Source organism: Helicoverpa armigera, chromosome 11 (genome assembly GCF_030705265.1).
Source record: "Helicoverpa armigera isolate CAAS_96S chromosome 11, ASM3070526v1, whole genome shotgun sequence".
Lineage (NCBI taxonomy): Eukaryota > Metazoa > Arthropoda > Insecta > Lepidoptera > Noctuidae > Helicoverpa > Helicoverpa armigera.
The window spans coordinates 3,197,074-3,215,242 of NC_087130.1; the positions used below are offsets into that span (position 1 = coordinate 3,197,074).

General features: G+C 36.4%; 1 protein-coding gene across 5 annotated transcripts in view; it reads left to right on the forward strand.

The window, feature by feature from the left end:
- The window catches only part of LOC110371991 (tyrosine-protein phosphatase Lar), a 361,770-nt gene that overhangs the window by 245,670 nt on the left and 97,931 nt on the right, over window positions 1-18,169 (forward strand). For 4 of the 5 annotated variants that reach the window (XM_064036779.1, XM_064036780.1, XM_064036782.1 and 1 more), the window contains exons 4-5: window positions 8,051-8,185; window positions 11,460-11,591. In XM_064036779.1, the coding sequence (XP_063892849.1) occupies window positions 8,051-8,185; window positions 11,460-11,591 (267 nt within the window). The remainder of the gene's footprint in view (window positions 1-8,050; window positions 8,186-11,459; window positions 11,592-18,169) is intronic. The other variant, XM_064036781.1, reaches the window with a different exon arrangement.

Consider the following 18,169-nt stretch of genomic DNA (forward strand, 5'->3'; position numbering starts at 1 on the left):
AGTTGCAGTAAGGGACTACGGTTTTATCTACTTCTAGATGTTTTAAAATGTAATCAGAGTTCGAAATGAGACTGTCGAATTGTTACTAAAATTCAAAAGGGACCACCTTTATAAGACTACTGATTTAAAGAGTCAGTCTTCTAATTACACAATTTGTCTGCAGACTTTGACTCTTGTCATACAAAGATCCAAGAAAACCACACTTTGTTTATTTCAAGTTTTCGATCTTCCTATAGTCGACCGATTATTAACCCTTCATCGGACACAAAATCTTTTCATCCATAATGGGACTGAATGTTAACCCCTCTGCTCGACAAGATTTTGACATATGACTTTACCGTTGATTCGGCGGGAATTTTGAATCGCGACATGGAAGTCAAAAATTTGTACTAAATTTCAACACCTGAATTCTAAGTCCGTAATGCCTGATCAGAAGTATTTTAACTATAACTTTAGAGCTCACTTATTTGACAACAACGTGCAAAGGTCAAATGGGGTCAGTTAATTCAGAAAAAGATAATAATTACGGTGTTTTTAAGTCTATCGAAAAGTTAGGCATTTCAAATTTGGTGAAAACTTACCAATAAATAATCGCATCACTTTCTCAAACACAACACAAACGTCATATTTGTAACATTTTCAATCCGTTGCAATACATTTCGTGCACTTATTTATGTTCAACAACTAAAAAATCAGCACATAAAATACACAATAAAAATGAACAATTTACAAGATCAAAAAGAAGTAGAGTTTGGAATGGAGTATTTTTTTTTTTTTCAATCAGCGGTTTGCATTCGATACCTAAATCGGATATTTATTATAAATAATCGAATACCAATTTTATATATACCTATTTTTTAATAGCAACTTATTTCAATTTTATTTATTAATTTGAAATTATAGGTTCAATTTGTTTTTGTTGTTAAGAAAAAAGATATTTAAGTTTTATGAAAGTTTTTAGCATTAAATTTTTATATGTATTATTTATTTTGGTTTTGCGTCATTCGTAATAATGTTTAACTTTAATTGAATTTTTATTATAGTTCGGCCGCTCAGAGAATGCGTTTCTGACACATCGCGATTGAACTGACGACGTAACTTTGTAATGGCGTTGCAGTACGATAAAAATATTTTTGCTGGTTGTTTATCGTTTTAACAATTGTTGAGCATTAAAACAACATTATTATATCAATAATAATCAATGAATGTTGTAATTTTGTGCCAAATTGAGTGTCAAATAACTTGGTAAACAATATTTTTCTAAATCTATACTGCGCTATTACAAGGTTATGTCAGCGCTTTATATTTGTAGTGCTGTGCTAAAAATAACAGGCAAGTATCGTAATCTGTTCTGGTTGATGGTTCTTATACAGTTATACTTATAATATAAAATAATACGTTTTGTTTTTCTTTTTAAGAATTTGAAAATAATGGACTATAGGATAACTTTTATGAAATATAAAAATAAAACTATGATCAAACTGAACGCGCGAAAGAAAGTAGCATTTTTATATTTAGGTTGAAAATGGTAACCCCAAATGGCATCATGGGCCGTCATTTTGTGACACTAAATAGTCATTTGTTGTCGTTTCGTGCGCTAAGACTAAGTGCCCTGCCTCATGAGGACGCCAATGGCGACGTCGCCGGCTACGTATCCAAGCAGTTAGTATTGAAATGTATGGAACCTTACTCACTTGGCGACGGTTTGGTAACGTCGCCAAATTGGAGGCGTGGCCACGAGCTACAGTTCCCTATGTGGCTTCTGGCTACCCTGGCAACTTGGCGACGTGGCCACAGTAGCCACTATAATGTACACGGTAAAGCGCACCTCCCTCACACAGTCGCCAATGTGGTCGCCAGTCAGCTTGCAATTTCTTGAGCGACGACGTAAACAATTGACTGTCGAGACGCCATGGCCACTCGACTTGGCGACATTTGGATGCCAGAAGTAGCCAGACCTGTGCCGCTGGCGACGTCGCCATGGCGTCCCAGTGAGGTAGAGCTCTAAAAACCTGATTTTGGAAGATTTTGACTGAGATATCAGGATTGATTCTGTTATTGATAATATCTAATAAACACGTAATATACACGTAGGCGAAGATGATAATGAAGACACCACCTCCTCAAGCGAATCGGAGTCTGATTAACATTCTGTACGCACATTCAATTCAATGTACTTACTTTATTGCATAGAAATACAGATTGTAACTTTGTAACAAAGAATAAATAAAACGATTTTATTATTTGAATATTACCTTTTTTTGGTTTCCACTTAAATAACTAAAATATAAATTTTAAATGATTCCGCCAATTTAAAACGAAAATAATCTTAAAATAATGCGGCGGTTTATTTTGGGGGAACGGTAACGAACTCAGTGTTATGTTGTGCCCATCACTAGTCCTGACTAACTGATAGGTGTCAGGAACGCATTCTCTGAACGGCCGAACTATACCTATTACGGAATTTTAATTTATTCTTATATTATTTCTCAACAATTCTAAGATTTTTGTTTCGGCGGAGGGTAAGCCTGGCGTTCTGAAATATATTGCAATTTGTAACTACCAAAGTAATGTACTTATTTGATGATGAGAAACAATAATAATAATTGATTAATTTTAAAGTCACCAAATATTTTTAACCGAATCCCAAAAAGGAGGTGGTTCTCAATTTGGATGTTTGTTTTTGGTCGAAGGGCTATATTCCCCATATTTGTTATTAGGTCCAGGATCTGATGATGGAAACCTTGAGAAATCGAGGGCAACTCTCGAAAATTGTAAGCATAGATAAGGTTCTAACTTGAGACTCAGATGTATGTCTGATAACACTATGAAACAGTAAAGGTTTGGAGCTGACCTGATGATGGAGACCAGAGAAGGTCGAGGGAACTCGACAACCGAACTTCTCTCGTCTCCATCTCCTTCACTGTTGCAGAGGCCTCGTAAATACGAATAATATAAGCACAAACACGAGAAAGTTTAAATATTCAGTTGTCGAGTTCCCTCGACCTTCACTGCTCTCCATCATCAGGTCAGCTCAAAGCCTTCACTGTTGAACAGTGCTACCAGGCAAACACCTGAGTGATAAGATTTCAACCTATGTATTTCTGCAACTTTCGAAAGTCGCCCTCGATTTCTCAAGGTTCCATCATCAGATCCTGACCTGATGATAATGGGACCACCTCGGAAGTATACGCTATCAAACAAAAAAAGAATCATCAAAATCGATAAATAAATGGCTGAGTAATCGCGTAACAAACATACAAAAAAACCTCCGCTTTTTGGGAAGTCGGTTAAAAATAAGTCGGCGGCGGCCATCTTTCCATCTTGGACCAGCTTTCAATGAACAGCGAACTATTTGCCCTTTCAAAAAATAAACTCGTCATAAAATTTTGCGATAACTACACCTAACTACGGCTCTCGTCAAATAGCTTTGCCGCTCAGTTAAAAAGTTGGAAGTAACGAATCGCCATTAAGTTTGGCAGGTCTACAGGAATCCTGCACATAAAACACCCGAAGAAATAAATAAGTCTTCATTTGCCGTCTTCAGAAACCCTAAAAACCGAAGATTTTTTTTTATTCCGGCTACAACGTATTTTCTACCACTGATTTTCTAGCATTTTTTTTCAAAATAAATTAAGTCATTTTACTTTTCCTAATTTATTTTCAGATTATGGTAAGTATACAAAATTGCAATTTAGTATTATTATAATATCAAATAATATAAAATTATTAAATCGATTCTTTATTTTAACGATTCGGATAATTCGATGCAAAACTTCTATCACCGTCGCCATCTTGTCTATGCGTCTTCAAATTTAAAAAAAACAACTAATGTAAACAAACATGGCGAGTTCGATCAGAATTCCCGGTAATTACGATTGGATTTTAAAAAGGTATATTTCTAACGGGATGCTAAATATGAAAGGTTTGAATGCGTAAAAATAATTTAAATTTATTTAGTTATTTTATTTAGTACTCACAAATGTGGTTTGATTGGAAAGAAAATAAATATGAGCGTAAATAATTAGGAAAGTGTATGACTGATTCTTAGACCCCAATTGGGGTCTCAACCGAGCTTACGGTGACATTGATGTTCAGACCCCGATTGGGGTCCGCTACGGATTTGACGGTTAATATTCGAAATATGTTATGACAATTCTATCCAGCAGTCATCCAGTTTTATACACGTTTTAGTTGTGGTTACCATTGCTGAAACATTTTTAATATTACAGCTGTATGTAATATACTTTATATAATGTATAGCACTCTGAATAAGTTCTAAAACAATAGCAACATATTTGGAACATCGGTTTGTAGCGGAATTTAATATGGCAGCATTGTGTGGTGAGAGTGACGGGATGTCGTTGCAGTTTCGCATATATTACCGCTTATAGAAACAAGCTGAAAGGGGTTGTGAAGGCTTATTGTGAGAGAATTAACTATTTACATACTTTAAAGGCAATGTGTTTATTTTGGTTTTATAGAAATTGTGACGTCAGTTTTTTTTTTAATTTGGTTACTATCTGGTCAGCAAAATTAACAGGAAAATGGGTTGACACTTTTAATGCACTAGTCACCCCAATAGCCATACTATAATTCTGTGCATAGAATCTATCCGAAACAGGTGGTGAATTATGACGTCAGATATGGATCGACCTACTATCTGTAAGGCAGGAAAAATTATGTGAAGACGCACCCCTATTGACAACTTGACTCCGAAAATATGATGACAAAAGAGTTCATTATCTTCGTCATAACACTCCCATAAAAAATGACTTCCTTAAAAATCTCTCAAAGCCAACCGCACGTACTTCCCCCACAAAACAACCCTTACACTCCCAATTACTCACAAATTTCACAATACATATTTTTTTTCATAATCGCCAAAATTCTAAAGGCTTGTCTACATAAACAAGCAGCGGAGCGTAGCACATTAGCCTCACGGGAGCGAGCGCGATTCATATTAATGTTAGCTATTAACCGAATGCACGATAAATTCCCCGGGGCGATAGAATAGCGATTTATTCGCGTATCGCTCGCGTTCCATGATATATCGCGCCCGCGTGTTCCTCTCGAACGCTGTTGTGATCACGGCTTTATACCGCGCGATTAGTGCTGGGTTAAGTTTGGGTCGTTCGAAAATGGCGGGTTCGAACAAATTGGGATGTTATTTATTAATAGGCGTTTGGGCCGGAAAGGAAAGAGTGGGTATATAAAGAATAAATAGTAACTTGGGCTCGCCAAGCTGGCGTGGGTACGAATCCTTGAGCTTGACGAATGTTCTCTTCTCTCATACCTTGACATCATAAGCGCAGATCATGTTGTATGTTGAAGGGCCAAAAAACCATTCCCAATATCCCGTATGTAGATATCCATGTTTACTCACATCTAGGTACAAAACTAAAGCTTTATCCTATTCATATCTGCATATAGTTCTCAGTTTGGCAGTCCCAGCTTAAAATATATTTCTAAAGTTTACCTCAACCGCTAAACTGCGACTGTAAATCTAAGAATAAAGCGTTGGGAATTGTTTACCGAAGTAAAACTGGCAATCGCCACTTAGAACCACTATTTTCCGGTACATCTTTATACAATCGAAGCCAAGTCAATCTGTGTTATCCGTTCGGATCCCATTTATTTGCGTTAACGACTTAATAGCCATGCCGTGTAGGTTTCGATTCTTTTCTGGTAGTTCAACTGTTTTATGCGGGTAGTGGAAGGTAGCTTTAGATATGCTTGCTTGGAGATCTTCTTTTGTTTCGGAGCTCTAAAATGATAGTGACTATCGGACTCAAACATGCTCATTATCTACCAGCGCCACACATAACAGCTTTCGAAACAAAGAATATCTGAGTAGAGAACCTCCTCCTTATTTGGATTTCAGAAAACAGAAATGGTTTTTCTTGAACATAACATAAGAGTATTTCTCTATGTACCTATACTACAAAGTCATGTGTTTTCTCAACTGATAATTACATACCTAGACTCAAATAGTTTATTTTTTATAATACCTGTCGTCATAGCCTTACAACCAAACCATAAACTAAATGAAAGAACAATCAAACCTGACTTCTTCTTTTCCTTATATTTTTCTCACCGGCCTTTGAAGGCCACATCGCTTTGTTTCCCGCCTTTGTTCCTGTAGTGTTTATTTTTAACCTTTTTGTTTGACTCCTACCATTCATTAGGGGCATTTGTTGGACTTGAGAGTGACGGGAAGTTTAGAGTTGTAATTTATTGGTTACAGTTACAAGATGCAATGTACTACATATTTTCATATTTAGTTTATGTATTTCTGGTAGGTCACTTATCCCACCTATGCTACCTATGAAACTTAACTGACTCTTGTCGGCTTCCCCAGTAACCATATGCAGCAGAAATTTTGCGTTTTATTAAACATGCTGACCAATTTGACCTCAAAAGCAACAGGATAACAGGGTATTTCTGTGTACTAAGTTTAAAAAGTCTAAATAACAACAAACAAATCACGACCTTAACACAATCACACAGAATAGAAAATCGAACAACAGTCAGAGACAAACCAGTCATTCATAGACTCCCATAGCTCGAACAACAATAACGTATTGACTGCTCAGCTTGCTTCATTCAAGTACCTACGTGTATAGTAGGTATGGAAGGATTAGCTATTGTCTTCAAGCACTGTAGTAATCAATTTGCCTCGATTGGCTGATACAAGTCGTGTATCGCATGTCAGATAGATTCAAAGTGGAGCCGGGTATTTTTTTTTTGTGAAGGTTTGATTTCAGCATAATTTTTGTGTTAATAAAAATACTTTGTTACATAAAGGTGACGTTGAGTGCCTCAAAAATATCTGCGTAACGATAATTTAAATACGTATTACGCCGTCTTTAAAAAGCAGAGGTTCAAAGAGGTATTACCACAATATGCAATTCAAACTTTATGGACTGCTGAAAATAATACCATCAATCTTCTGGAACGCAATTCAAATATTTATTTATGGAACGCCCCAAAGATTAAACACAACAGAGGCGTCATTAATATTTCCATGGAATTTTCTGGGCGCGATACATTCGCTCGACTCGCACTATAAAATTCAAAAGAAACTCTTTTCCATTCGATCCAGATAGAAACCTGAAGGGGTACCCATTATCCATTTTTATCGTGTCTTCATACAATAGAACTCGATATGAATAATGGCAGAACTATATACGTCAGTGAGCTGAGATATAAATCTTTCAATAATCGATGTTGTTCCGATGTTTATTTATTGCATCGATACCGGAGTATCGAGATCTCGGTGCGAGTATTTTTTCTCTGTGTAATAACAATGGATGATTTATTGTTTCGTTGCCAGGTTAGGCTTTTGTTGTTGTTTTGATCTTCGGGAAGTTTGTACGAAGGATTGCGGTGGTGAAGTTGTAACTCTATATCGATACAAGACGATATCTCAATTGACTTTACAGTAAAGTGACTCTTCAATTTGAAACACGTAACTTCTTTTTTGGTACTAAATATACTTTTAGGCACAACTATCAATGAATGCTGGAAACAATGCTCTTATTTCGTCAATTTATTTAGTATTGTTAAATCAATTTCATAAATATTTTGTGTGCCCACAATTATTAGATATGTCAATTATTTATTTTAATTACCTTGATTCCCCGAATAATTAAACTTTAATCACTAACAATAGTTTGTTTCCATTACCGTGTTATAATGAAATGACAGCAACAATTTCGCGACTATCTAAATTGTGGACTGTGTGATAATTAATATGCCTATCAACTCGAAATAGTTTAAACAGCTTAAATGTAAATTCGCAGTCATTATAAAACATTTAATTAAATATTTACTTAATGATGTATGACTTTTAGGATCATTTCAATTTCACTGTGGTTTATTCTGGCTGCGAATATTGATAATTATTGTAGTAGCACTAAGTTTTCATTACCCAATTTAAACAAAAATCTGAAAGAAAACATATCACAACCTCTTAAAACCATCTAAAACAAAAATTCGCAAAAATACGACAACCCCTCGCGTGCCCAACACCAATTCTTCTTGACAGACGAAGAAGAAGATACGGAACCGCCAGAAGTGTATGTGACAGAAGAAATAGAAGAAGCCCCTCTGCCCCCGATCCTGGCGCCGCAAATGCCCACCGTGAATGACACTGGCAATATTTATATACGATATCTGACACGTAAGTTTGTTTTGACACTCTTCTGTTGCAGGTGCAATGATTCTTCTGCGGCGGAGAAGTGATGATTGTACGTCGTGTCGAACGCTGCTCAATTTAAATGTGTTAGGATTTCTCTGTGTGGTGTGTTTCTGGTAAAACTTAGTTCGTATTTTTTTTTAAATATCCAGAACCATTTTTTTTTAATTGTGAAGTATTTTCCCGCATAATTGCTGAAATCCACACCTTCCCTGCAGCAAGTAGCAGTTATTCACAATTTCAGCGCCCAAATAGAATTATGCAAATGAACGCCCCGCTGTACAGTTCAATATAATAAATTTCATACAGTTTAAATCGCAATACACTTCTATTCGACCCGCAAAACCGGTTATATCCGGAAACGTCCAGATTATTGTCATAAATTGCCTATGCGGATATATGCGACCGAACGGCGTATGCACATTTCGATTAACTCTATTGGGGAACGTAATGAAATGCCCCAGTACAATAAAATTAAATCCGACGATGTCATAAATTGATTACTACGATGTAAAACGTAATAATTTGAAATATAAAAAAATTCGTTACTCGCTTTGTTTTAAATGGGCTCTGTTATTGGATTTGTATTGTTATGTTCAATCGCAATTTAATGGAATGAAAACATAAAGCAGACAATCAATTTTGGGGGTAGCTTAATGTGACCGAAACTCGACTTAATTGTAACGTGAAAAGGACCATGTGGAACCGCAACAAAACAACTGGCCACAAACACGAATTATTCTAAATAACACCAAACTTTTTCAAAAATCGAACACTTAAAACAAACAACTACATATCAGCACTTTTAAATCTACATTCTAAATAGTGTTGGGCAGCTCGTTACTCGCTGTTTGATGTCACGGCAAACGAGCATCGCTGACTCGCCAACCAGGAATTATCGAATCGCAAGTACTATCATAAAGCAATCGAGATGGCAACGACACGATTTCGTTCAGCTGAATAATGAATACTCGATAATAATTGATCGCAATATTTCTCTTTATTGTTCGAGTTTCACGTTTGCGCGAACTTTGTGACGTCATTGCTACATAATTGGTATCAACCAGTGAGCGAGCGATGATTGATGGGCGTTTATGAACCTTTTTTAAACATTAGACGCATTAACAGTAATGAAGGAAGGGATTTGCAAACGCTTTTTTAATGTTCGCCAATTTTAAAATGAATTCACATTTTTTGGCGAAAATGGTTTGATTGAAGGTTCTTTATTTTCTTTTATAATTATGCATGTAATTGGCTGTGATATTCATAAAGCGTGAAAAGTTAATCGTAAAAGTTTTTATTATCAATATTCAGACTTTGAATATCTCCCATAATTGCATTCAAAAGTAGTCAGATATGTTGACGGGGCGTATCAAATTATCGTTAATTCCATACAGTGGCGTCTAGACTCTTAATTTAATCCGCTTAGGGTTGGCGCGAATAGCCGGTCTAAAAAATGGCCGAGTTTTTTCTGATTGCGTGCGTCGGCACGTTCCGTTGCGCGTTTCAATCCTGCTCACATATAAAACGTGATCATTCACCTCTGCCGTCGAGTACATATCGGTTATAGTATTCCCTGACGCGTAGGGACGTGATTCTAAAGCTAATATTTGAATAGGCGAGGTGGGCTGGATTATAGCTAATGTGACGCCTGCAAATTGCTCTCCAAGCGTCGAGTTGGATTATAAGCGTTTAAATGTGTTTGTTGAGATTTGCTTATTGGTGCTAATATTCGGAATTATGTTTGAAACTTCAGAAGTGTAATTTTTAAAGCATTCATTACATTTTGTGTGACAAATACTGCAATTTACAATAACCCTTAACTAAAGCAACCGATAGTTACTAACTATTACATACAAAATGGAAAAAAGCAGCATATTTCAAATCGGAAAAGTAATAAGCCGTAAAAATGTTTTTAATTATCTCTCGTAATTGGACATCGAATGTGTGACCATTAAGTGTGGCAGCGGGTGCCGTACGCGTGAATTTAGATGGCGTTTTATTTGCTCCACAAACCCAGGATTGTTCACTGTTTAAAAGAAATAAACCGGGATTTATTTTTAAGAAAAGTTCCAAGTGAAAATAAATAGTTTTCTGTCGTAGTGAACGAAGAAATGCAATGATAAATAGAAATTATATTGTGTGCTAGTTGTTCTAATTCGCTCCAGCCTCACCCTGCAAGCTAGCCCCGTTTATTCAGTATGAATTGTGTCATATCTCCCTTCATCCCCCCATATCGCCCGCAAACCGATCTACTTTTTTGATTTCTCTAATCTAAGCCCCTCCGTGGTGTCCGTTCTATGAATATATTAACTCCCGTGTGTGAAACTTCTCGTAAAAAATACGTCACTCGTTACGTTTATTAATGTCGCATCGATCGTATCGCCCGGGGGACGATACGCGGAACTAAATGGGATTTCATTTTCTAGTTCAGAAATCAAACGCTCCCGCGGCGTTGGTCCAATGTTCTTTTCGAGATGGTCCCTCTAGATAGGTGTTTCTATTCCGGCCCGTTGAGCAGCACGGAGTGGTACGTGTACATAATTGTTTCGTTGCTGAACTCGCATTTTTCGACAAGATAATACCATTAATCTCGTCGCGAATAATGAAAATGTACCGCGAGACTCAGTGCTCTTCCTGTGTAATTTTGTGGAAAACAATTCAGTAGAATTGTCTCCGTGTGTCGTGAGTGCCGGGAACTTGGCGACAACTTTCAGCGACTCTTCGTTCAAGAAATTAAATTTATCTGTCGCAACTGTTTAGAGTGGGTTACGTCCAGAAACTCGTAGTTGCAAATTGGATCTGAATAGGAGTGCATCTTAGCAGTGTTTAAGATTTGTGAGATTTTTATTTAGGGTTATTCGGGTGAGTCTGGCATGGTCTCGCCATTCACTTCTTATTATCCTCACATGGAGCGTCCGCCGTCCCTCCTTAGGGAAATCAGAATTTCGCAGTGTAATGTCATAGTGCTCGTGGTTTGCAAATAGTACAATGGCGCTCAGGTACCCGTTTTCCCCGGAAAATATCAGCCGAAAACCCACCACACAGAAAATTATAGTTGGATGTTATTCATAATTGAGTTTAATCTGTTTATGTTTATTATATACTTATGAATTCCTTTGTTATTTAACATTTATGAAATACTTATTTTATTTAATGAAACAATAATGCAACTAATTAAATACATTAACAGATATTCCACCGTGTATTGAAAAATCAACCTTGTGCTCTACTACATAAAGTCCTTTATCCTTCACAGATCCGCCCGAGATTACCATTCGTCCCCGGAACCTGCAAGTCCGGGCTAACGGTATTGCTGCATTCTACTGCGCCGCGAGAGGAGACCCCATACCCAACATCCAGTGGAGAAAGAACGGCAAAAGAGTTTCTAGTAAGTATCCATAACATACGCTATTTGGTAATAACCTAGGATAAAAGCCTTTTGTCTCGAAGAAGTCAAATTAAAAACGGGAAACTTCAACGACGTATTCGGGCGTATATATATCAACTGTTACGATAAATAAACAATATTTTCTGAACGAAAACAACAACTGCTGTATTGGGCTCAACACAAACCAATCTTGAACAACAAAAAACTCTGAACCAAACAATTTATGTACAAATATCATAACTCCTAAAGAAAGCGCAAACAGCCACCCAAACTCCAAACAGACCCGAAGAAAAATCCCGATCACAAATCCAAACTACAGTACATTACTTCCACTATTTTTATCCATGATTGAAATGTAAAGCCACGTTTTTATCCCATAAATATCTAGCCCGGTAATGACGTCTATAAGCCGTGGGCAATGACTTGAAAAAACGTATCGTGAGCTACGCACGCGAACCCCCCGCACCTGGGCCCCTGGGTGAAAATGAACCCTCTAAATAGTTTCATCGGTTCCTATGAAAAATGTAATCGTACCTCATTGGTGGGAGCCAGCGACCATAAAAGAGTAATGGCCGTCTTCACGCCTACCGGTCTCATTCCATATTCAACGTTATCAAAGTTACTTACGATTTGTCCAACTGTCGACGCGTGCGATCCATCAAATGTTTTCGGTTTCCTCACGATTTTTGCGGATTCCATCGAGGTGTTTTGTTTACTTGTATTTTCTTTGGGTGTAGTTTTTTTTTGTGTTTGTTCTTTTTTTGAAGTTGTCTTCAATATTTCTGACTTTGTAATAAGCCTTCATGTTGTTCTGCTGTCATTAGATTTCATTCAGTGTGGGTGTTCCATATCGTAGGAATAATGTATTCTTTTTAACATAGTTCGATTTAATTCACTCTGGATGTTCCATATCGTAGGTATATTCTTTCTAAGTCTAAGTCAAAACAATTAGCTTAGTACAGTGGTTCCCAAACTTATTTTGTCTAATGCCCACTTTGAGAATAAATATTTTTTTAGCGCCCCCATTTTTAGGGTTCCGTACCCAAAGGGTAAAACGGGACCCTATTGTTTTCGCTCCTCTGTCCGTCCATCTGTCACCAGGCGGTATCTCATGAACCGTGATAGTTGAGAGAGTTGAAATTTTCAGATGATGTATTCAGTGCCGGTTTTAACTCTACCAGCGCCTCGGGCAAGATTTCTGAGAACTGCAATTCAAACCCATACGAGAAACAGAGACATAAGTAGTTATCGATTGCGCGAGCGAAGCGAGCGCGATTTTTTTTTATAGTTAACAAATCAATCCAAAATTTACGTTAAATGTAGCCCTATCGTACATAACTCTTTGTTGGTGTTGGCGCCTATGTATTAAAATTTTGGGACTTAAAGTAGTACCGTAAATAAGAAAGTTCATATGGAAACTAGAAGTTACTTTCTTATTAATAAAAGGACTTAAATACGACGCTACCTTTTTGCTAGGGTAGACTAAAAAAAAATTTAAAATAAAAACAACTGTAAAGTGAAGCAAACCCGAAAATTTTCGAGTTTTGTATCACTAAAAGTCCTAAACATATAAAATAAAAGGCAACTGTGAAGTGAAGAAGCCGCGAGCAAAAAGTTTTGAGTTTTAGGACATAAAAGTAGTGTTTGTTCGAGAATTTCTCGAATTTAACGCGGATCTGATTCGGATCGGATCTGACGATTTGACTTGATCGTCAGTCAGCTGTATGTTTGTTTCTTCGTTGCTCGAACTTTCCGAGTTTGAGCAATCTTTTAATTCATATTAGTTGATGTTCACAAGTTGTTGTTGAGAGTAAATAAAATTACAAATGACCCCCCAGGCCTCTACACAACGCCCCCATTTTCTTTCTGGGTCTCTTACCGCCCCCCTTGAGACCTGCAGCGCCCACAAGGGGGCGTTATCGCCCACTTTGGGAAACACTGGCTTAGTAAATATGGTAATTCTTTATATAAGCTAAAAGAGATTATCTTCTAAAAGGAATATAAATACAATACATTTCCTCTTAAAATATTGCTTCCAAAAATAAATAGGTAGGTAACAGGAAAACCCAATATTTCTTATCTGGTTTTCCTTAAGAGCGTGTACGTCAACCGCGCGCCATTTGGCCTAAAATGGTACTTTTCAAACCACTGTTTCTCAGTAACTACTTATCCTAAAACTATGTTATTTTTTAATAACGCAAGGTAATTTCACTGTCTATATAGTTAATTGAACATAAACTTCAATTTGTGTAGTTTAAATACTTAAAACCCCTATAACGTAACAGATGTTTTATAAAATTCCCGTTCAGCGTCTATTTCGAAGCTTAAATTCATGTGAAAACAGTGGCAAATCTAATCATATTTATTTTTTTACTCATAGACGAAATCCCCATCCCTATAGTTAGTTGAAAACATTTTTTGATTTAGGTCTCTATCTTTCAGAAAAAAAATATTTTAACAATGTGAATAATTGTGAATTTCAAATGCTTTTTTTACCTATCTATCTTACTTAATTTAATATAACAATTATTTACTATAGTAATATAACTCTTTCTTTAAAACATAAACTTTATATTATAATTTAATCTCTCGTTTTATTTTTTATAAATTATTTAAAACTACTATAAAACGCTGCACGCGAGTCAACTCAAACCAGACCGCCGCAAGGCTTCACAGAGAGAGGACGTGTCGCTTCGTCACATCGCGTAGGGTGAATAACCTCTGCCGTGGATACCGAGAATAGAGTACATTTCAAGCGCGACCAACAAATCTTGATACATTACTATTTTATTTAAAGCTCAATTTTGAAGCATATTTTTTTTATCGATTGAGTTGAAATTTTGTTTGAATGTTCAGTTTTAATGACAATGTATGATTCTATATCCAATATTTCGGTATACCCAAGATGGAGAAAAAAATGTTTTTAATGCATTCCTACGATATGGGTATCAAATGAAAGGGCTTGCTATGAATAACTCGAAAAAAATGTGTCGCGAGTCTAAATCCAATATGGCGGACTCCTTAGGCTAGAAATCACTTATTGCAGATGTCTGTTACCAATCGAGCTATAATTTTTTTTTTTCATTTTGGATGTACCCAAATTTTGACTTTTGATCTCGAATAACTTTTGAAGCATATAGGATAGATAACTTAAAACTTTATTTGCAATGGTAAACCCAAGCTCTTCACCAATATTTGGCTTTCCGGCAATTGTTGTTATTTGACCACAATTTTTCGGTCTGGATGGACTGGACCATTCATATAAACAATCAATTTTTCAAATCGGTCCAGGCGTCTTTGAGAAATCGAGAACAATCAAATTGAGAACAATCACAAAACAATCTAATTGAAACCTCCTCCTTTCTTTTTTTGAAATCGGTTAAAATACAGAAACTCTTAACATTGTCATTAATCATCAGTCGACTATTTAGTACTGTTGAAAATTGTATGTTATATATAGAAAGTCCTCAAAACCAAGGTTTTCATAGGTGCCCGATTTTTTTGCAAAAGAGTGTAAGTATTAACGACTTATTTTCATGCTTTTATATTTTAGACATCCATAGACTTACACTATTTTCCCGCTATTAACTATTTACTAAATAATATATTTTTTGTTCTACCAATTTCACTCGAAAGGATCAAAATGGTTTGTGTGACTATACATGAAGTATGATAGGCACGCACACAGCCGCGACGCTAGTCTGCGCAGTTTTTTGCGTTGAATTACCTAAAGTTGACATCGCGCGCCGAGCGTACACGCTCTTAAGTTATTGTCTATTGGATGGTTTGACACTTTCGCACGTGACCTTTTATACACTCTGCCAGTTACTTTTACGCATTTTTGATAGCGTCAGGGGACTATAAGATAAGCATTAATAAACGGATCTACCATATGATGAATATTATATCAAATATGACACGTGTTTTGCAATTGATGTGTATTTTACTTGGCTAAATGAAGAATAAATAAGTGATATTGAATCAAATGCAAAAACGTCACCAAAGAAATTCAACCGTGCAGAGCCCATTATTAAACCGTTTGACGAAGCATACCAATTTCTTATTTAATTATAGCCACAAAGTTCCTAAGTCGACGTTTAACTCCCGCCAACTTTGACAGGTTTCAATCCGTAAGTAATGGCTTTGGAAGAGCGTTAAAAGAATTTTATTTCAAAAATCGAATCTGCATTCCATAAAATTCTAATTTCACTGACAGTGGTGGTACTAAATTCGCTGATAGCTGTGCCTGGTCGACCGTTTGCCTCGGGCGAAATACTTTTTTGTGACTGTAAAACTATGACTGGAAATAGGCCTGTTTATTTTATCTCTAATAGCGTGTAGGTTCCCGAATTCTATTTTGTACCGACCTAGTTTTTTTTTTAAATTGTGAAGTAAATTATTCAAACGGATAAATAGTCAGTAGGAGCTATAGGTACACACAAGGGTTCTTTTAAATACGCTCTTAATAATAACATATGTTAAAATCGACGGCTGTACCCAACACCAAACCTTTCTATAAAACCCCTTTTTTATTTCCACCAATTTACCCCAACCGAAAACAATTTCAAAAGAAAACCACCTATAAATGGTTTAGCCGCCATTTTTCGGGTACATGCGGCAAACAATTTGAACGTAACGTTTCCGACAAACTGAGCAATAAAAGCGACGACGGGGCAAAGTCAGGGCGCGCGTCACACGCTAGATTGACAATCACGAGTCGCGTCGACGTGTTGGGCAGCCATGATGGATGATGCGTCCCCACCACAGATAGGGATGTGCGCTGTGATACTAAGCCGAGAACGTAAGCCTTATGATCTTTGCTTGCTGGATTTGACTTGACAATTGACGTGTAGGTGTTTTTTACGATTTTTATCTTTTAACCTATTCAAGGATTTTTTTTTGTTTATGGTGGGAAATAACATAGAATCAATTTAACGATCACTATACAATTAAGGCTATTTTGGATAGAAAGAATTGTAAGACTTAAGAAGCTATTCGTATCGCGTACCTACGCTTGAAAGGATTGTAGCTATGCTTTTTTCTTGTAATTTTATTTAACGAAATAATACTGAACTAAATTGTTTAAAAACCTTACTCTCGCTTGCCTAAAATTTTGCATAGATAGACAGAAAAACCGGGGCATCTTATCTACATACCATAGATATGTATGGTATGGTACATTTTTTCCATCAAAATATGTGAGCCATTTGGCCATGAACTAAAAACTGTTACCGCAATTATTTTTTTGGTGGATTGTGTTTTATTTTATTGATACCTAGATGACTATATTTATTGTTAGTCGTTTAACGTTTAACTGTGTTCGTATTGATTTCTATCGCCTACACGTTGAGATAATGAGATGGCTATTTTTATCCAGACATTATGACTATATTACCAATATTGTTTGTAATATTTTTGTGACATAAACATTCAAAAAAAAGAATATACTTCTTTCTGCCCTATTCCAAAGTTATTTTGGGTTGCACTTTGTGCACTATGTTTTCCACGCCCTTCCTCTATATCAGCCGTCATAATAACAACTACTCTTAATGTCACTTATTCATATTACTTTGTATCTAGGGATAGTACTTACCAAATAGATCAGTATATTCAAAGAGAAATTATGAGTAGTAGCTGAAATATTATCAATTCTATAGCTGCTGTACCAGTTACAGTAGTCCAATAGTCCCGAACATTTAATTATTTCATATCCAACCTTACCTATAAAGATAAAGGATGTTTCATATTTCAAGAGCCACCACTATTATACAGATTTTCAGTTACTTACCACCAGACCACCCCTTCTGTAATATTCTGACCACGTGTGTCTGATATTGCTTTACGACTGTTATATTTTTTATTACCAACCCTAGATCCTGTACGAGAGAACGCATAGGGCTGTACACGTGTCGGCTCTCGATTGTCGATAAACAACTTGACTATCGACTGAGGAGGTTTTTTTGCAGACACGTTCTCGTTTTGCTTGAGAGTATATGTAGGCTTTTAAGGACTCGAAGAAGGTACTCGTAATGGTGTCCCGTAGAATGTTGTGCGTTAAACATTGCTGAATTTTATATGCTAACTAGCTTTTTCCCGCGGCTTCGCTCGCGTTAAGAAGTATACAAACTTTCATCCCCTATTTTATCCCCTTAGGGATGGAATTTATCAAAATCCTTTCTTAAGGGTTGCCTACGCCATAGTAGCTTTATGCATGCAAAGTCTCAGTCCGATTGGTTTAAAATTGACAAAGTTTCATACAAACTTTCATCCCCTATTTTATCCCCTTGGGGGTAGAATTGATCAAAATCCTTTCTTAGCGGATGCCTACGTCATAACATCTACCTGCATGCCAAATTTCAGCCCGATCCGTCCAGTGGTTTCAGCTGTGCGTTGATAGATCACTATGTCAGTCAGTCAGTCAGTCACCTTTGAGTTTTATATATTTAGATTGAAGAGTATATGCATTGATGTATGTTTTATGATCTAGATTACACAAAAATTATATAAAAATACAATAAGAAGTAGCAATATTTAATCTTTCATTACTTTTAGCTCCCCAGTTGACGTAGTTATTTAAT